The sequence below is a fragment of the Epinephelus fuscoguttatus genome, linkage group LG9 (genome assembly GCF_011397635.1).
Source record: "Epinephelus fuscoguttatus linkage group LG9, E.fuscoguttatus.final_Chr_v1".
In the NCBI taxonomy this organism is placed as follows: Eukaryota; Metazoa; Chordata; class Actinopteri; order Perciformes; family Serranidae; genus Epinephelus; species Epinephelus fuscoguttatus.
This window is the reverse complement of record NC_064760.1, coordinates 1480208-1496648: the sequence shown is the minus strand read 5'-3', so window position 1 is coordinate 1496648 and position 16441 is coordinate 1480208. Positions and strand designations below refer to the sequence as shown.

Below are 16441 nucleotides of genomic sequence, written 5' to 3'. Positions count from 1 at the left end.
CGAACACAAACTTTAACGTTACTGTGGAAACACAAAGTTTTAACAGACCTGCAGCATAATAACGTACAAATGTGACGTTTCTGTGGTTTGTAGAAATGTACAATTCTGACATTTACTGTGGTGACGGCGCGGCACTACAGCTCCAAATGTGGATTAATCCACCACTGATAGTAGTCAGTAGTCCCAAACACAGTGACTGTCTCCTTCTGTCTGATAAAAACTACAGTGATCAGATGGTTTTAGAAATTACTGAGACTTTTTTAAACATTACAATTAATCATTCTTTTTATACTTTAATTACAGAAAAAATATCAAGAGTCACAATTTTAAATATAAGTTGATAATAAAGAGTTAAAACCAGTCATTGACATAAAAACTGTCATAAAGAAAGAAATCAGCTTTTAAATGTTGTGATTAAATATTATTGAGTAATGTCAGATATTTCACTGATGTGGGGTCTTTATTCGTTTGAGACGGACACTTTGAAGTCGACTTTCTTTTCAGGAGCTCAACAACAGCAACAACAACAGCCTGCTGCATCATCTGATAAACAAATAAGTAAATAAATAAATAAATTTGTGACGTTGTAAAAACTTATCTTTTGCAGAATTATCTCCACCACAAATATGAGTCCAAAGTTTAATCTGGGAACTGGTTTTTATTTTGTTTCGTTCTGTGTTGTTTTGTTTTGTTGTGAAATAACAGCGTGTTGACAGACGGACCAAAAGTGGACAGACACTAAAATAAGAGTGACTGAATGAATAAAGACAATAATCTTATTGATCTGTGAGATTTGTCGTAAAGCTTCAGCTGATCTGAGTGGAACTTTGTGTTTTAGAGACTTGTGTCGTCAGAAGGAACCAATGAGCTGTCAGCTGAGAGTCACAGACAGGAAGTCAGACCGTATTTAGAGACGGACCAACGTGTTGTCACAGGTGATGACGCCAGCAGACGTCTCATCAACTCTATCCTGTGTTCTGCGTCGCTCACTGGAGTTGTACAGTTCGGTTTTCTCTGCAGGATTTATGACATCACAGCCAGTCTGGAGCCAATCACAGTCCAGGGTTTGACTCACACACCTGTGATGCTGAGACTTGACGCAGGTCACAAACACTGAAAATGTTTGTTATAATTATTCAAATCAGAGCGTCGTTAACGTCTGAACTCGATTCCAACAGTTAGAACTTCTGTAGGATGTTTAGATCTTTGACTTCTGTCGTCTGACTCCGCCCCCGCGCACAGACTTATCTGACAGGACATCTATGAACCAATCACAGAGCTCCACATCATGTAAAGTGGACTACAGTGGAGCCACGCCCCCTTCACTGACAGCAGTGACCATGAGGCGAGGAGGAAACACAAAGTCTCAGTCTGTTAATCATGTCGTTAAAGTTCATAATTTATGTTTAAAGTGTAAATGAGATGTTTAATTACTGACGCATGGCAAAATATCAAATTAAATATTAACAGACTTTACTCTGGATTTTTTCCAACATACTCCACTGGAGCAGACGATGAAGCCGAGCGTCCCTGGAAAATTGAATCCTGTGTAAATATGGAAATGTCGCTCTAATGTGGTTTCATTTCTAATGACACAATCATCTTATGGTGCGTTTCACTGATATTAAGGATAGTCTGAGTCGTGATAACAAACACAGTGTAAAATATAAATGCAGTGATTTAAAGCTTCACTTTGTTCATTAATAAGATTTAACTCTTTGTGAAAAAAAAATAATGTTGTGTTTTTTTCTGAATAAAGTCTGTTAAGACCTTTAAATGTCGTTTTTACTGTCAGCTGATTTCTGCGTTCAGATTCTAAGATACAGATATTAATATTCAGAGTGATATTTAATATGACGGCAGATTGAGTCCCAATGAATCAGTTTGTTTCCTCTCAGAGGAAAAAATCTGACCTTTGAAGAGTGTGTGTGTGTGTGTGTGTGTGTGTGTGTGTGTGTGTGTGTGTGTGTGTGTGAGCAGCTTTGAGCTTCTAAACTTCACTAACTAACTTCCTGCTGGGACCCTCCAACAAACACCTCGTGGCCCCGTGTGGGCCCCGAGCCTCAGGGTTTGTTTGTTTCATTTTGACTCACTGAAGCTACAAAGCTACAAAGCTACAAAGCTACAAAGCTGAGCTGTGACTGTTGGACTCCACCACACATTAGATTTGTAAAACTTCTCCTCTGATGTTTGAAGGTTGAAAAATAAAAACGAAATCACCAAAACTTGAAAAAGCTCATTTCTAATTTTGAAGACATATTTTCTTTAAAAATCAGCTGTAAAATAAAAACAAAATATAACCATTTAAATGTGCGTAAACCCCTCAGCCAAGATAAAGATAAAATAAAACAGTTCCTCCCCACAGCTTAGAAAATAATTTGACATTCCTCTCTCTCTCTGCTCCTCCTCCTCCTCCTCCTCCTCCTCCTCCTCATAAATAACAAACATTTCTTCTTTCAGATCAACGTCTATAAAAACATTATTTTAGTTCATTTTTTTCTGGAAAGTGCATCTGTAATTAGATAAAGCCTCATTTGCATATTTAAATATAAAATTTCAGAAAACTTGAAATGCAAAGAATTAATTGTCCTCCTGTAAATAATCGACTGAAGAAGAGTCACAGTGAAATCTGATAAATAAAAATGTGTCTGAACACTGTAATAAATGTTTATCAAGCAGTTTATTATTTATCATCATTATAATAATTATTTTTATAATAAACTAATATTTATCATCAGTTTATTTAATGAGATAATAAAACATCCTGTTTTCAGCACTGAGACAGAAACAGATTTAAACTCATGATAAAATTCTAAAAATCACCAAAAATCTGAAACACTTTCATCCAAGAGGAAACATGTGTGATATTTTCATTAATGTCATTTAATTATTAGAAAATTATATTTTTGTTTTTAAGAGGCAAATATATATAAATATATAAATAAATGCTGACTGATGAAACTGATTCAATATTCCTGTGAAACTAAAACATCCATTAAATTAAAACTGACCCTCAATCAGCTGATTCTGACTTCAGTTAATTCAACAAAGAATTTAAAAAAGATTGACTGATAAAATCTGCAGATTAATCAATAATGAAAAAACTGTTTGTTACAATCAGACACGAACAACGAGGGGTTAAAACCAGGAGCAGGATTATTGATTGATGTACTGATTGACAGCGAGCTGCACCAAACGGTTTGTACGTTGTGTCAATAAAGTTTGTTTGAACTGAGTCATATTTACAACGAAAGGCAGGTGAGTCACAGTGACGTCACTCTGAGAGTCTCATTCAGGTGTTCATAATTGTTTCACCTTAAATTAACAGAAACATTTAATGAACTGCGGAGTTCAAACTGACTGAAGGCAAAATAAAAACTGAATAAAGTCTGAATAAAGTCTGAATAGAAACTGCACCAAAGTTTAAATAAATTAATTAAATTCATCAAAAAGATAAAAATTCATTTTAAAAGATAAATGTAAAATAAACTGATTCTAACAGGCCTTAAAATGTGTCTCAGGCTCTTCACTGAGCAGCTGCATCATTATCGTTATTATTATTACTATCATTATTATTATTATTTTCATCATTATTTTTATTATTATTATCACATGAACACATCAGCAGGAACACTGCAGGACATATTTCAGGTCGCTCGTGCTGCAGATTAAAAAGCTAAATCTGAGCGTGCGCTGTGAGGTCACCTGCAGGATAAACCGGTGACATCACAGCCTCAGAGGTCAGAGGTCAGAAGAGAAGAAGTGAACTGAAGCTCAGCTTTGTTACAACTTTATTATTCTGGTTTCTAAAGATCCCAAACTGTTGACACGAAGCAGCAAGTGTTTGTGTTTGACAGTGAAAAGATGAAGTTTAAATAATTTAATTCAGCTTCAGTGAAAAGTTGTGACGTCGACACACAGTTAATATAATATATACAGTTAATAAGAATAAATTAAATGATCTTTAATCAGAGTCTTTAATGAGGAAGAGAACCCGGAAGTTAAAGGGTTAAAGATGAAGAAAAACTTTCTGCTCTGCAGGAAAATAAAAATATCAGAAATAAACCTTCAGTTTTTTTTCTTCTGTTTAATTTAATAATAAATATTAAAGTGTGTTGAGCTGATTTTGAATCAGAGCTGAAGCCTGAAAATTAAATTCTCTTCGGTTTTCATCAGATTTTTTCTACTCTGAATTAAAAAGAACAAAATGATTTAAATATTTTAAAATGATATAATTTCAGTTCTTTGATCAATTTGAAATAATTGTTTATTTTGTTTTTCTTTATATGTTTAATTATTTATTTAATTCATTAATTTCACGCATATAAACAAATATTGTCTGCGTCTTTTTTTCATTCAATTATTTAATTTGTTTTATTTTAAAATGACTTACTATTTTTAATTATGTCTATATTCTAATATATGTAAGAACATTATTATTTTTATAGTTTTAACTTCCTCACAGTCTGTCATTTGTGTTATTGTTGTATTTTACAGTTGAATCATTTACAGTCACAGAGCCGCTCTCCGCCGGGTCGCCTCCCACATGTTGAGAAACTCCGGATCGATTGTTTCTGATTTATTTCTGATTATTTCTTTTTGTCTGAATCTGAATTTTGAATCTGTAAAAAACAAAAAGACGAAACTTTTCTCTTCTTTGACTTCCGCCGCTCTGACGTTCAAACCTCGAGGCTTCACTTTGTTTCATCACCTGATCATAAATAATAAAACTTATAATAAATCAAACTTCGGACACAAACAGCTGTTTCCGCTCGACGAGGCTCAAAAATCCGCGAAAAGAAAAACAAATATTTGATTTTAATATCAGCTGTTTTTCCTCCGTGACATCATCAGGATGATTTTTGTCTTCATGAATCCGTCAGAAGAGTTTCATCACAAATATTAAATTTATTTAAAAGAAAAAGAAAACAGAATCAGGACGTTTTTAATTCCTGTAATTTAATTTGTTTTAAAGGCCCGGAAGTTAAAACCCCACCTGACTGAGACTCTGTGACGTGTCTGAGGTTCAGTACAGCTAATAATAATAACAATAATAAAAAGTTAAAACTGATAATTCGATCATTGTAAATTAAGCTTAATATCTCTGACAGTGATTCACGCTGTTTAAACAAACTGACTCTTTATGACTCAAACGGGCTCCTGTAATAATCTGTTAAACATGTGACAGAGAAATAAACTGTTTGATGTTTTAATTTGCTCCTTCACAGACAAACTCTGAATTTACTGTCAAGTTTCAAAACTAGAAAAAGAACAAATCCGTTAAATTGAGGACAAACATTAAAACAGGTTTTTAACAGAAGAAGAAAGAAGAAAATCAGTTCCGAGTTTCACGTTTAAAGTTTCGATTCATGTGTTCAAAGTTATTTTATAATTAATATAATAAAATAGTTCAGTGTGCTGAGAGGACGCATGTGACGTCAGAGCTGCTGTTTCCATAGTTTTAGATTCAAAACAAACACGATGCGTTTATTATTATTATTGTTATTATTATTATTATTATTATTATTATTACAATAATAACCACAGACACATCAGCCTGTTCTGTTTCCGGTCACAGGTCACGCGCGCTGCAGCCAAAATCAAACACGAGCCTCCGTAAAATAAAAACTGGAGCACGAGACGATAAAAATAAATCCTTATATAAGATCTGATTATTGTTTAAAATGACTCGTGCTCAGTGGGTGGTGTGTGTGTGTGTGTGTGTGTGTGTGTGTGTGTGTGTGTTGTTAGTTATTTCCTCAGTGAGTCACCGGATGAAGCTAAATCTTTGAGCAAACAGAAAAAAACAGCGAAGAATCACGTTTCAATATGATCACTGATTATTATTGATTATTGATTAAAAGTCAGAAACAAGCAGCAGGTAGCAACACGAAGAGTCTGAGTGTAAAATTAATCAAAACACTAAACGGAAGTTTTAACCCCCAGAAAACAAATTAATCTTATTTTCTGTCACACTGAATCTGTGTTGGCAAATTCCTCCAATAACTGACCAATAATACCATCGATGATCGATCAGTATTTACTCTGCAGACTGACTCAAACTGACTCTCACATACTGTTATTAATTACTTCTCTCTGCTGATATGAATATTATACACATCAGTGATTATTAAACTGATGAAGATCTGACAGAAGATTTAAATTTAATTAGAGAAAACATTTACACATCATCAATAACAATAATAACAATAATAACAATAATAACAGCAGTCTGAAGGTAAATAATAATAACAAAAACATTAATGTCCTGTCTGATATACTGTCACACACACACACACACACACACACACACGCTGATTAAATCAAATCAATCTGTAAATATTGATAATATCGGGACAGATCAATATCTGATAGAGGCACCGTGTGTGTGTGTGTGTGTGTGTGTGTGTGTTTTCATTTAACCTCTGACCTCTGCTGCCTGACAGAATAAAGTGTCCCACCTTGGAAGCGGTGTCCCAGGTAGCGGCTCCGCAGCACCCACGGGTAGAAGCTGAGCGCGTCCCGGTGCTGCGGGCTGAAGAAGCTCTGCGGGGGGATCTGCAGCGGGTGCAGCGGCAGCCCGCCGGGGCTGTGCGCGTGCGTCCCGGGCTCCTGGAGCACCATGTCCGGCCCGGCAGAGTACAAAGTCCTCCCGCTGCTCCCCTGGAAGCACGAGCCGAACACCCCGGCGGCGGCGGCGGCAGCGGCGGAGGGGTGCAGGGACTCCGGGAAGCGGAGCGCCGTGGGCCGGATGGGCTCCTCACCGGAGCCGCCGCCGCTGCTCGCCTCCTTCCCCACCAGAGACTCGATGGTGAAACACTTCTTGTTGTTGCCGTGGTGAAACATCGTGGAGCACCTGCAGCTGAGCGAGGAGGAGGAGGAGGATGAAGATGTGACCGTCCAGTTAGTCCAGCTGCTCGGACTGGGAGAGCTCACAGTCCCAGTTCGCTCCAGAGAGCCATGACTCTTCTCAGCTGATCCTGACTGCTGCACCTGGACCTGCTTCCTCTCACCTGTGTCCGGGGCGGTGTCTGCGCGCGCTCTGCGCTCTGCGCCCTGCGCTCCGCGTGCGGCGGATCAAACCCAACAAAGTCCCGTTAAAGTGTCCGGTCAGAGCGGGGCGGGTCCTCCGGTGAGCGGCGGGGCCGCGGGGCTCTCAGCAGTGTGTCCTCGCGCCTCGTGCCGCCGCGCGCTGCAGTCTGAAGCCGAGCCGGGAGGGTCTGTCAGTCACACGGGCTCGAGCTGCAAGAGATACCTGCCCTGCCCTCCCTGGCAGAGGTGCGCTGAGCATGCGCAGAGGCAACCTCTCAAACAGCCATTTTGTTAGTCAAGTGGATGAAGAGGAGGAGGAGGAGGAAGAGGAGGGATGTTATCAGTGATGATGACTGACAGTGATGAAGATGAAGAACATGATGAGGTCATCAGGATAATGATGATGTCACTGATGAAGGCCTGCATCATCAACAATCATCAGAAACATCCCATAATATTATTATAATATTCATATAATGTCCTGTAATATTATCATTAATATAATTTACACACTGCTGAAAATGAGAATTAATTAATGAACTATTTTTGTACTTTATTTTTATTTTATTGATTTATTTCATGAAGGAGACTGACTTGAACATAAATATTAAATCATGTCTTTATAATCAGAGTTGCAGTGATACACTGTGATGTTATGATTCATGTTCATCATCCCGTGTCATTTGATTATCTACAATATTGAGAAATAAAATATAACTGGACAAAAGAATCTCAGCTTTAATTATTTTGAAAGGAAACTTTTTCACACTGTTTTACAAAAACTTCCATTTTGTAAAAAACAACTTCAGCAATGGTTTCAAGAAGAGCTGCAGCGTAGATCTCAGATTTATTTTACTTCACACAAACTTGTTAACAAAACGTGTTTCAATAAAGTAATAACACGTTTGTTTAACCAACAATAACTCGTCTGTTTTCAGTCTGACTGATGAGACACACGTCACACTGATATAACCCTCCTGTTTATAACCTCCTGAGACCGCGCCTCCTCATGTGATGACGTCACACATGAGTTAACTGACGTTACAGTTCATGGTGCTTCACTCAGACCTAGCCTGCGTCACCAGCCTGGTTTCCATTCACTCTGAATTCTGGTTCCGGTCCAGAGAGCGGATCCGGAATTCACCAAATTCACCAAAGTAAAACTTTAAATTCTGGCGCACCATCGTCTCGTCACATCCTCTCTCACCTGTTTGACAGGTGTAACATTATCAGGCAGCGATGTTGGTGATGCCATATGGTTGTTGTTGTTGTGGTTGTTGTTGTTGTTGTGGTTGATAGAGCACGCTACATGGCAGCATCACGCAGTTGTCCTCTCTCGCCCCCACTGCCCCAAACTTTAGCAAAAAAAATGCATTTTCAAACTACAGGTATAATGTACAAAACTAGGATCAAGTGCCTATTAAATAAAAGAGACAACTGAAATAGACAGTAACTTGTAATACAGTTAAATGCAATAAAAGAAAAAGGTTAACTGAATGGCCTGAGGCTTTTCTTGTAAATTATATTCTTTAAATTAAAAAGTTTCACCGCATTTTTATTATCTTGGTGCTTTTATTTTGACAGAAGGGCGCATCCATCGAATTCCGGATCCTGTCTCTCTCGCCCTGGTTCCGGTTGCTCACCACACCGGCCACTAAACGGCCCCAGACTATTCAGACCTGTTGTCCTCGATCGTGGACACTTTGTGTGCCCTCTAGTGGCAGAAAGACCACAACACACTAATCCATGTAAAAACAAGATGGCTGCCATCTCTGCCGAGTCAGTCTGCAGCCGATCCCGACACAAATGTGGACAAAGCCTGATCAGATGTTACGGCTGAAACTTGTTAAATTATGATTAATAAAGTTTGTAGTTTGATACGGCAACACATTTGAGAATGTGTTGATTAATATCTGTAATGACTGACAGAGTGGGACTCGCTGCAGACGTGTCGACTGGCGCTGGAAGAATTCATCAGATGTTTTATTGTTTTATTTCAAAACAAAAAACTCAAATTAAACTTAAAGTAAAAGTTCTCAGTGTGCAGAATAAAGTTTATCTTATTGTTGGGCTGACTGTTGATGTTAAAGTAGAAATCATTTTAATGACTTTATTTTCTGTCAGGAAGTTTCATCTTTAATCGTATCATAAGTATAAAGTTACATGAAGAAGAAATACTCAGGTAAAGTAGTGACGTCAGACTAAATATGATCATGTCAACAGGTGTGTGTGTGTGTGTGTGTGTGTGTGTGTGTGTGTGTGTGTGTCAGCTGAGAGCTGGAAACGTCTCGCGGTGATTAACCAGAGAAAAGAGGGAGGTGTCCTCTGACCTTTGACCCCCGGGGTCAACTCTGTTGTTCCGTGTCAATTGACCTGTTGCTCAGCAGACACACACACACACACACACACACACACACACACACACACACACACACAGTTAAAGGAAGTCCTTTTATCGTCCTCTGATCTTTTCATAAAAAGATGAAGCGTTTTACTTTCACACAAACGTTTAACAGTTGAATCACTGATGAACAATTAACTGTTCAAATATTCAACACATTATTTCATTCTTCTTTAACTGTCTTTAATCTAAACACACACACAGTGACACAGTGACACAGTGACGTGCAGCTGCAGCTCCTCCACACACAGAACAAATATTCAGACGATATAAAGCTCCAGTTTGTAGAATTCAGGGACAAATATCAGCAGAAATGGAAGATGATATCATCAGTGTGTTTCCTTTAATCAGCTCAAAATCAGAATGGTTGTTTCTGTTCCCTCAGAATGAGCTGTTTATATCTCCACAGGGAGCAGGTCCTCGTCTACACAGATCACCATGTTGCACCACCATGTTTCTACAGTAGCCCAGAACGGACAAACCAAACACTGACTGTACATAGAGACATTCATGTGTTCATATCAGCTACTGTAGTCAGCAGCTCGTCTGTGATGAGCCAAATTCAGACTTTTAACATGAAACTTTTTAATTCAGTGTTTTACTGGTTTAAATCAGCTGGTTTAAATCATCCTCACTGTGACCTCGTCACGTGTCCACGTTTGGTCATAGACTTTCCACGTCCACATATGGCGTCCAAGGTACCCTGGGTGTGTTGGTTGTTGACGTTCTGGGACACCGTGTCAACTTCAGCCTGTTACATGCATTGTCTGTTTTCAAAATACACTTCTGTTTTCACAGGAAATGTACAGTTTGATACAGTCTCTTTCAAAATAAAAGCACTACGTCGGTACAACACCACCAACTGATGTTTTTTTCCTTCAACAACACACACGTGGTTGGGTTTAGGAATAAAGAACAGGGTTTGGCTTTACAATCTTACAGGAAGTGAACACCGGCTTACCTGAACCTACGCTGTTGTCCAGCTGCGTTTCCCCAACATCACCAGCCACGTATAATGCCAGTGTGAAGGGGCGGCTTTTTCAACAACTTCAGAGTAATAACAATAATAGTAGTGATAGTAAATAGATTAAAGTAAAATAGATAAATAAAAACAATGTTCAACAATAATAATAAAATGAGGATAACTATGAACAGATTGAATTTAAAAAGGAAAAAGAAGTGAGAAAATAAATTATTTATTCATCTTGAGAGAAAATGAGAAAGTGGAGAAGAGGAAGTTAAGTGTCACACATTGCTCAACAAATGTGTGAAACACTGACATATTGTGTTTTATTACAGCGTGCTTCATGTCTTTAATGCTTCTGTTCAGGCGCTACAATCACTTTATTATTTCATTACATGTTTATATATCTAAAAAGTCAACAATAACTTTAAATATTCCGGCGTTCAACTCGATCTATCATCTGGCTGTCAACATGTGTGACGCAGGTTACAGGCTAGACTCTGATTGGCTCTTTGTTGTGTGAATAAAACATTAACGTGTTTCAAAGTTTTACAAAAACAGATTTAACGTCTGTAACTCTGTGACAGAGGAAGAGAATCAGGTTTCACGTTCAGGTCGTGTTCCTGTGTCGTCTGATCAGACAACATTTGGACCCTCGCAGCCCGGCCTCGGTGCTTCCTGTGCAGCTTTGGGACCTGGGGGACAAATGCCAGCTCATTCAGGAGCCTCTAATTGTGGCCCGGGACGCTGCACAAAGGCCCCCTGCCTCCACCCTGAATGGGCTGCCCTGCGGAGGCCCGTGTGAACCGCCGAGCCCCTTCTTCCTGCCCGTCCCGCCGCGCCCCCCCTCCGCCCCCTCCACATGTTAATTAATAGGCCTTACTGGCAGATTTGGATCCCGCTCGGCTTTGATTGAAGGCGGCCATTAGCATCTATTAATTTAGCCTGTGGCGTTTTATCGCGGCTCTGAAAGAGGGAATTAAGTGGTGTGAGTTATTGTGCGTGCTCGGGGTGTGAGGCTGAGTTAAAATGTGATTATTGTCCCCGCAGCCTGGAGCCAGCTAACTGCTGCTAAGCCCTCTTGAAAGTGAAGGGGCGACTCCTCTCATTAGAGCCAACAAGGGGACGATATTAACAGGAAATAGCTGCAAATTTCTTTTTTCCACTTCTAATCTCTTCTTTTTATGTTCCACGTGAAAAGGGCACTTAAAAATGTAAAGGGGGGAAAGTGGAGCGCGAGCGACGTCGTGGCGAAACGGCCACAGTGATGATACAGTAGTCCAGCCGATGGACGTCACCTCGGAGCGTTCTCCTGGATAAAATAAAAAATGGAGATTTAATTGGGGCGAGGAGGAGCAGCTGCAGGAGGGTCGGACGCGGCTGAGGTTTGGCAGGTTTCAGGTTTCTGCAGAAACAGCACGAACAAAGAGTTTCAAGATTTCAAACTGTGTGACGGATAAACAGCACGTAGAGCTTTCAGTTTATGTCTCTTTAAATCTTCTTAAACTCATTCACTACTTCCTGTAACCTACAGTATCTGTGAGGAGTCAAGTGTGTGACGTGTTTCTCATAATCACCACATCATCCTCACTGTGACCTCGTCACATGTCCACGTTTGGTCATGGACTTTCCACGTCCACATATGGCGTCCAAGGTACCCTGGGTGTGTTGGTTGTTGATGTTCTGGGACGCCGTGTCAACTTCAGCCTGTTACATGCATTGTCTGTTTTCAAAATACACTTCTGTTTTCACAGGAAATGTACAGTTTGCATACAGTCTCTTTCAAAATAAAAGCACTACGTCGGTACAACACCACCAACTGATGTTTTTTTCCTTCAACAACACACATGTGGTTGGGTTTAGGAATAAAGAACAGGGTTTGGCTTTACAATCTTACAGGAAGTGAACACCGGCCTCCTGGGTGAAAGTCAGTGGTTGTTTGACCCCTCCCACTCGCCCTACTCTGATTTTTATCGCTTTTACTTTCATTCATGTCCCACTGCATTACACCCTGATGCCACCAAGCACTGACAGGCCATGTATCATGCCGACGTTAAAGGACGGCTTTTTTTTCACCGCCCAGGCGCCGCTATTTGGTGACCTGAGACGGGCTGACCTGATCATCATAATAAATATTGGCACTGATTGTTTCTTTATGTGTCAGCAGCACTGTGGTGAACATGTGGTTATGTTCAGGCACAACTTTGCCAGTTTGCATGTCGCATATGTCGTAGCCCAATAATATCACGTAATATGATGCTGTGACTTCTCTTTTTAACCTCCACTGAGCATGCTCAGTAGTGTTTCTCCTGCTGGCTCCACCTGTGAGCTCCTGCTCAGCATCACTGCTTTTTAGATTTCTTTTCTCGACTCGAGGAAACTTTTACAAATATAAAAACCTTTATGGGAAAAAAATAGAATAGAAAGAGTGATAACTGATCTTGTTTGCAGGTGGAGGAGTCAACAGTTTAACACACGTCTCTTTTATAATGGCGGTCTGTGGAGAAAACGACTCGGCAGCTCAGAGGAGGGCCATAAAACTATAAATGGTTGTATTTGGTATTTATTTATTTCACAGGAGATTATTAAAGAAAACAATCCTTTATGTTTTGTTACTGCGCCAAAATGACTCCATTGATCACAGACATAAACTGTAAACAGGAAGTATTGATGGATTTTCAAATTTCCAACGGTCCATGGTCAGAGGTCAGAGGTCAGAGGTCAGACACAAACACACTTCAAATAGTGACATTTCATCAAAATCACGTTATTCTATGTCTCTTAATATTCTGCTAGAAATAAACAGTTCACACAACAAGAGTGAAAAACTGAGACCTTTTGTAACTCCAGGATTTCATCTTCAACTTTTAAGTTTCAAACATCAAAGTTTAAGTTTTAAAAATCTAATAACTCATTTATGGTGGAGGGTTAGTGATAACATAACTGTGACTCATTCAAAGAAATTCAGAGATGTGTTTGACAGAGTTGCTACCAAACAAACAGCTGAGATAACGAGATGAAACGAAATGAAACGAAATATTACGTGATGTGATGTCAACAGAAAATATCGCAGCCCAAAAGTTAGTTTGTCTCAGAGCCGCGACGCTAATGAATGAACAGGTAAAATGATATGAAAGCACACACCTGTGCTGATTACAGATACAGGAGGTGACCTACAGAAAGTGTGAAAGCAGCCTGAGCAGGTGATAAACTCCAGAGGTTAAAGACACACTCTGGTCACTAAGGGTCACGTATTACTCTCCCGTCACTCAGAGAGACTCAAGGTAAAATATCTGTAGCTTCAGGGAGGGTCAGACTGCAGCCACCCTCCTCTGATAGATACAGAACAGTCCCTAAGTATACTGTGACTCTGATACTTTTAGTTGAGTGTAATTTTGAATGCAGGACTTTAACCTCAGAGTATTTGCGCCCTGTCGTACTGCTACTGTTACTGAAGTAAAAGACCTGAGTACTTCCTCCTCCCTCACAGAGGTGTTAGCACGCCGACGCTCTCAGTGTGACATCACGTGGCCTCACAGGTCGATAAACAGAGAGTGTTGTGACCCGGAGTGTTAATGTGGAGGCCCAACAGCTCGGAGCTGCAGTCAGAGACGAGCTGAGCGGATGTGAAAGGATCAGAGTGTCAGTGAGCGTCTGACAGGCTGAGACAAAACCTCAGACCTCTGTCAGGGTGTGTGTGTGTGAGTGTGTGTGTGAGTGTGTTAGCCATGGGTCACAGCCTCTGCTGTCATGTCACAGTGTTCCCATGGCACTTCGCAGCCACCTGGAAACACCTGAAGCACAGAGCAGAGTGATGAACGCATGAATGAGCAGCAGTGACAGAAACAGAGGGATGAAAGAGACGAAGGAGCGTCAGTCAGAGGACGAGTGACATCACAGATGTTTAGGTTGTGTTCAGGAGCTTCTACCTGCAGGACACACACATCCTACATGACGACCTCATCCTAACACATTTATTTATCATTACTGCAATATTCAAATACACAAACTGACAGCTGCATTTAACTGAGATCATATTTTATGACTTCATGTGACACATAAATTAATTAACTGACTGACTGATGTAAAGCACTTAAATGACTCTAATCAGCTGCTCCTCTCCTCAGAGTGATACTGATTACTGCTGAGCTGCAGCGCCCCCTGCAGGCAGGTTACAGACTTAAATTTCTCTCACAGTGGATGTGTAATAAAAATAATAATTATTGTTGTTGTCTTTTTAAATATATAAACATGCAGTGAAATGATAATAATAATAATAATGATGATAATAATAGTAATAGTGTGACTTTAACACCTGAACAGAAACATGACGCTGCAGTTTGTGAATGTTTCACACATTTGTTCGACACAAAAACCCTCTTTCCTCTTCTTGTTCTCCCGCTGTCTCATTCCTCTCAAGATAAACAAAGAATTAATTTTATCTTCTTTAAATTTAATCTACTTATACATCACATGTCATCACCTTCAGTTCCTGATCACATCAAGCTGAAGAAAAAGTAAAAATCAGAGTTCACTGACCTGAGACCAGTGTCAGGAGGTCTAAAGTCTGATGGCAGAGATGTGTCCGTCAGAGGAACCCGCAGGATGTCCTGTGCTGTAAAGGTCACAGGTTCAATCCAGCTACACAGTCCTGTGCTGCCCTCTGCAGGCCACGCTGGTGTATCACACTGACTGACTGACTGCAGCTGCTGCTTCATACACAGAAATCAATATCTTCATTTGACTGTTGAAAATTCAGCCAAACTCTAAACACAAAGAGAGAGAACACTGTCTGAGCTGATAAAAGGTCAGATCACATTTTTCTGCTCAGAAATAAATTTTGAATTAGAATGTGATGATTTTAAGTTTTCAGGCCTCCTTAAGTTCAGTCTGATTGAATCACAGTCCTGATCAATCGCATCAGATGAACTCGTTACAGACGATGAATGTGTTCAGATGTTTGTCAGTTTTAATTTAAGATGAGCAAAATAATCTGATTTATATTCAGTAATCTGAAATCAGATACACACACTGATGATGATGATGAATACACAACCAGCAGGATGTTTTAAGTCTCTTTGTGATCTTCTCCAGACTCATGCTCTTCATCTTCCTCATCTCACCTCCTCTTCACCAGCAGTGCACTGAATACATTTACTACATTTAACTATACTTAGGTACAACTCAGTATTTTCATTTACTGACTCTTTATATGTCCAGTATATGACACATTTTATTATTCATTCATCTTTTTGCTCCAACAGAGTTTCACTTACTACGTTTTTAGAACAAGATGCATTGTTGGAGATTAAATGACCCAACAGCATAAAGTCTAGTTGTAATAAGCAACAATAATAAGATGCTGCCAACATGTTTGTTTGTTTGTCTGCAACAATAATTCACTTTTATGAGACATCATGTCGTCGTATTCTAAAAAGGCCACTCTCTATGATGAGTACTTTTACTCACAGTGGAGTATTTTTACACTGCGGTACTTTAAAGGGATAGTGCACCCAAAAATGAAAATTCAGCCATTATCTACTCACCCATATGCCGAGGGAGGCTCAGGTGAAGTTTTAGAGTCCTCACATCACTTGCAGAGATCCAAGGGGAGAGGAGGTAGCAACACAACTCCACCTAATCCTGCCTCTCTGTGCACCGAGCTCACGTGAACACACACGAAGGCACTGCCCATGTCTCATGGTCTCGTGCAAGTGCACACACGTGAGCGCGGTGCCCAGAGAGGCAGTCAGAGCTACAGGCTACAATGAGGCTAAAACAGAGTTCAAATGAGGTTTTTCCAAACAACTTTTTATGTCGGGGCTTCAGGACACTTGGATCACTACGGACGAGCAGTATGGAGATATTTTGTGGTTTCAATGATGTGTTTTTGGACGTTTGAATCTGGGGCGCCGTCAGCCTCCATTAGGTGGAGTTGTGTTGCTACCTCCTCTCCCCTTGGATCTCTGCAAGTGATGTGAGGACTCTAAAACTTCACCTGAGCCTCCCTCGCCATATGGGTGAGTAGATAATGGCTGCATCTT

At 39.9% G+C, this 16441-nt stretch overlaps 2 protein-coding genes across 2 annotated transcripts in view; one reads left to right on the top strand and one right to left on the bottom strand.

Moving 5' to 3' along the window:
* emx3 (empty spiracles homeobox 3) overlaps positions 1 to 7250 on the bottom strand; it is a 32802-nt gene extending 25552 nt beyond the window's left edge. The window contains exon 1 of the mRNA XM_049585710.1: positions 6462 to 7250. Within this exon, the coding sequence (XP_049441667.1) occupies positions 6462 to 6846 (385 nt within the window). The 5' untranslated portion in view covers positions 6847 to 7250. The remainder of the gene's footprint in view (positions 1 to 6461) is intronic.
* tgfbi (transforming growth factor, beta-induced) overlaps positions 1 to 16441 on the top strand; it is a 684304-nt gene that overhangs the window by 578783 nt on the left and 89080 nt on the right. The window lies entirely within an intron of this gene.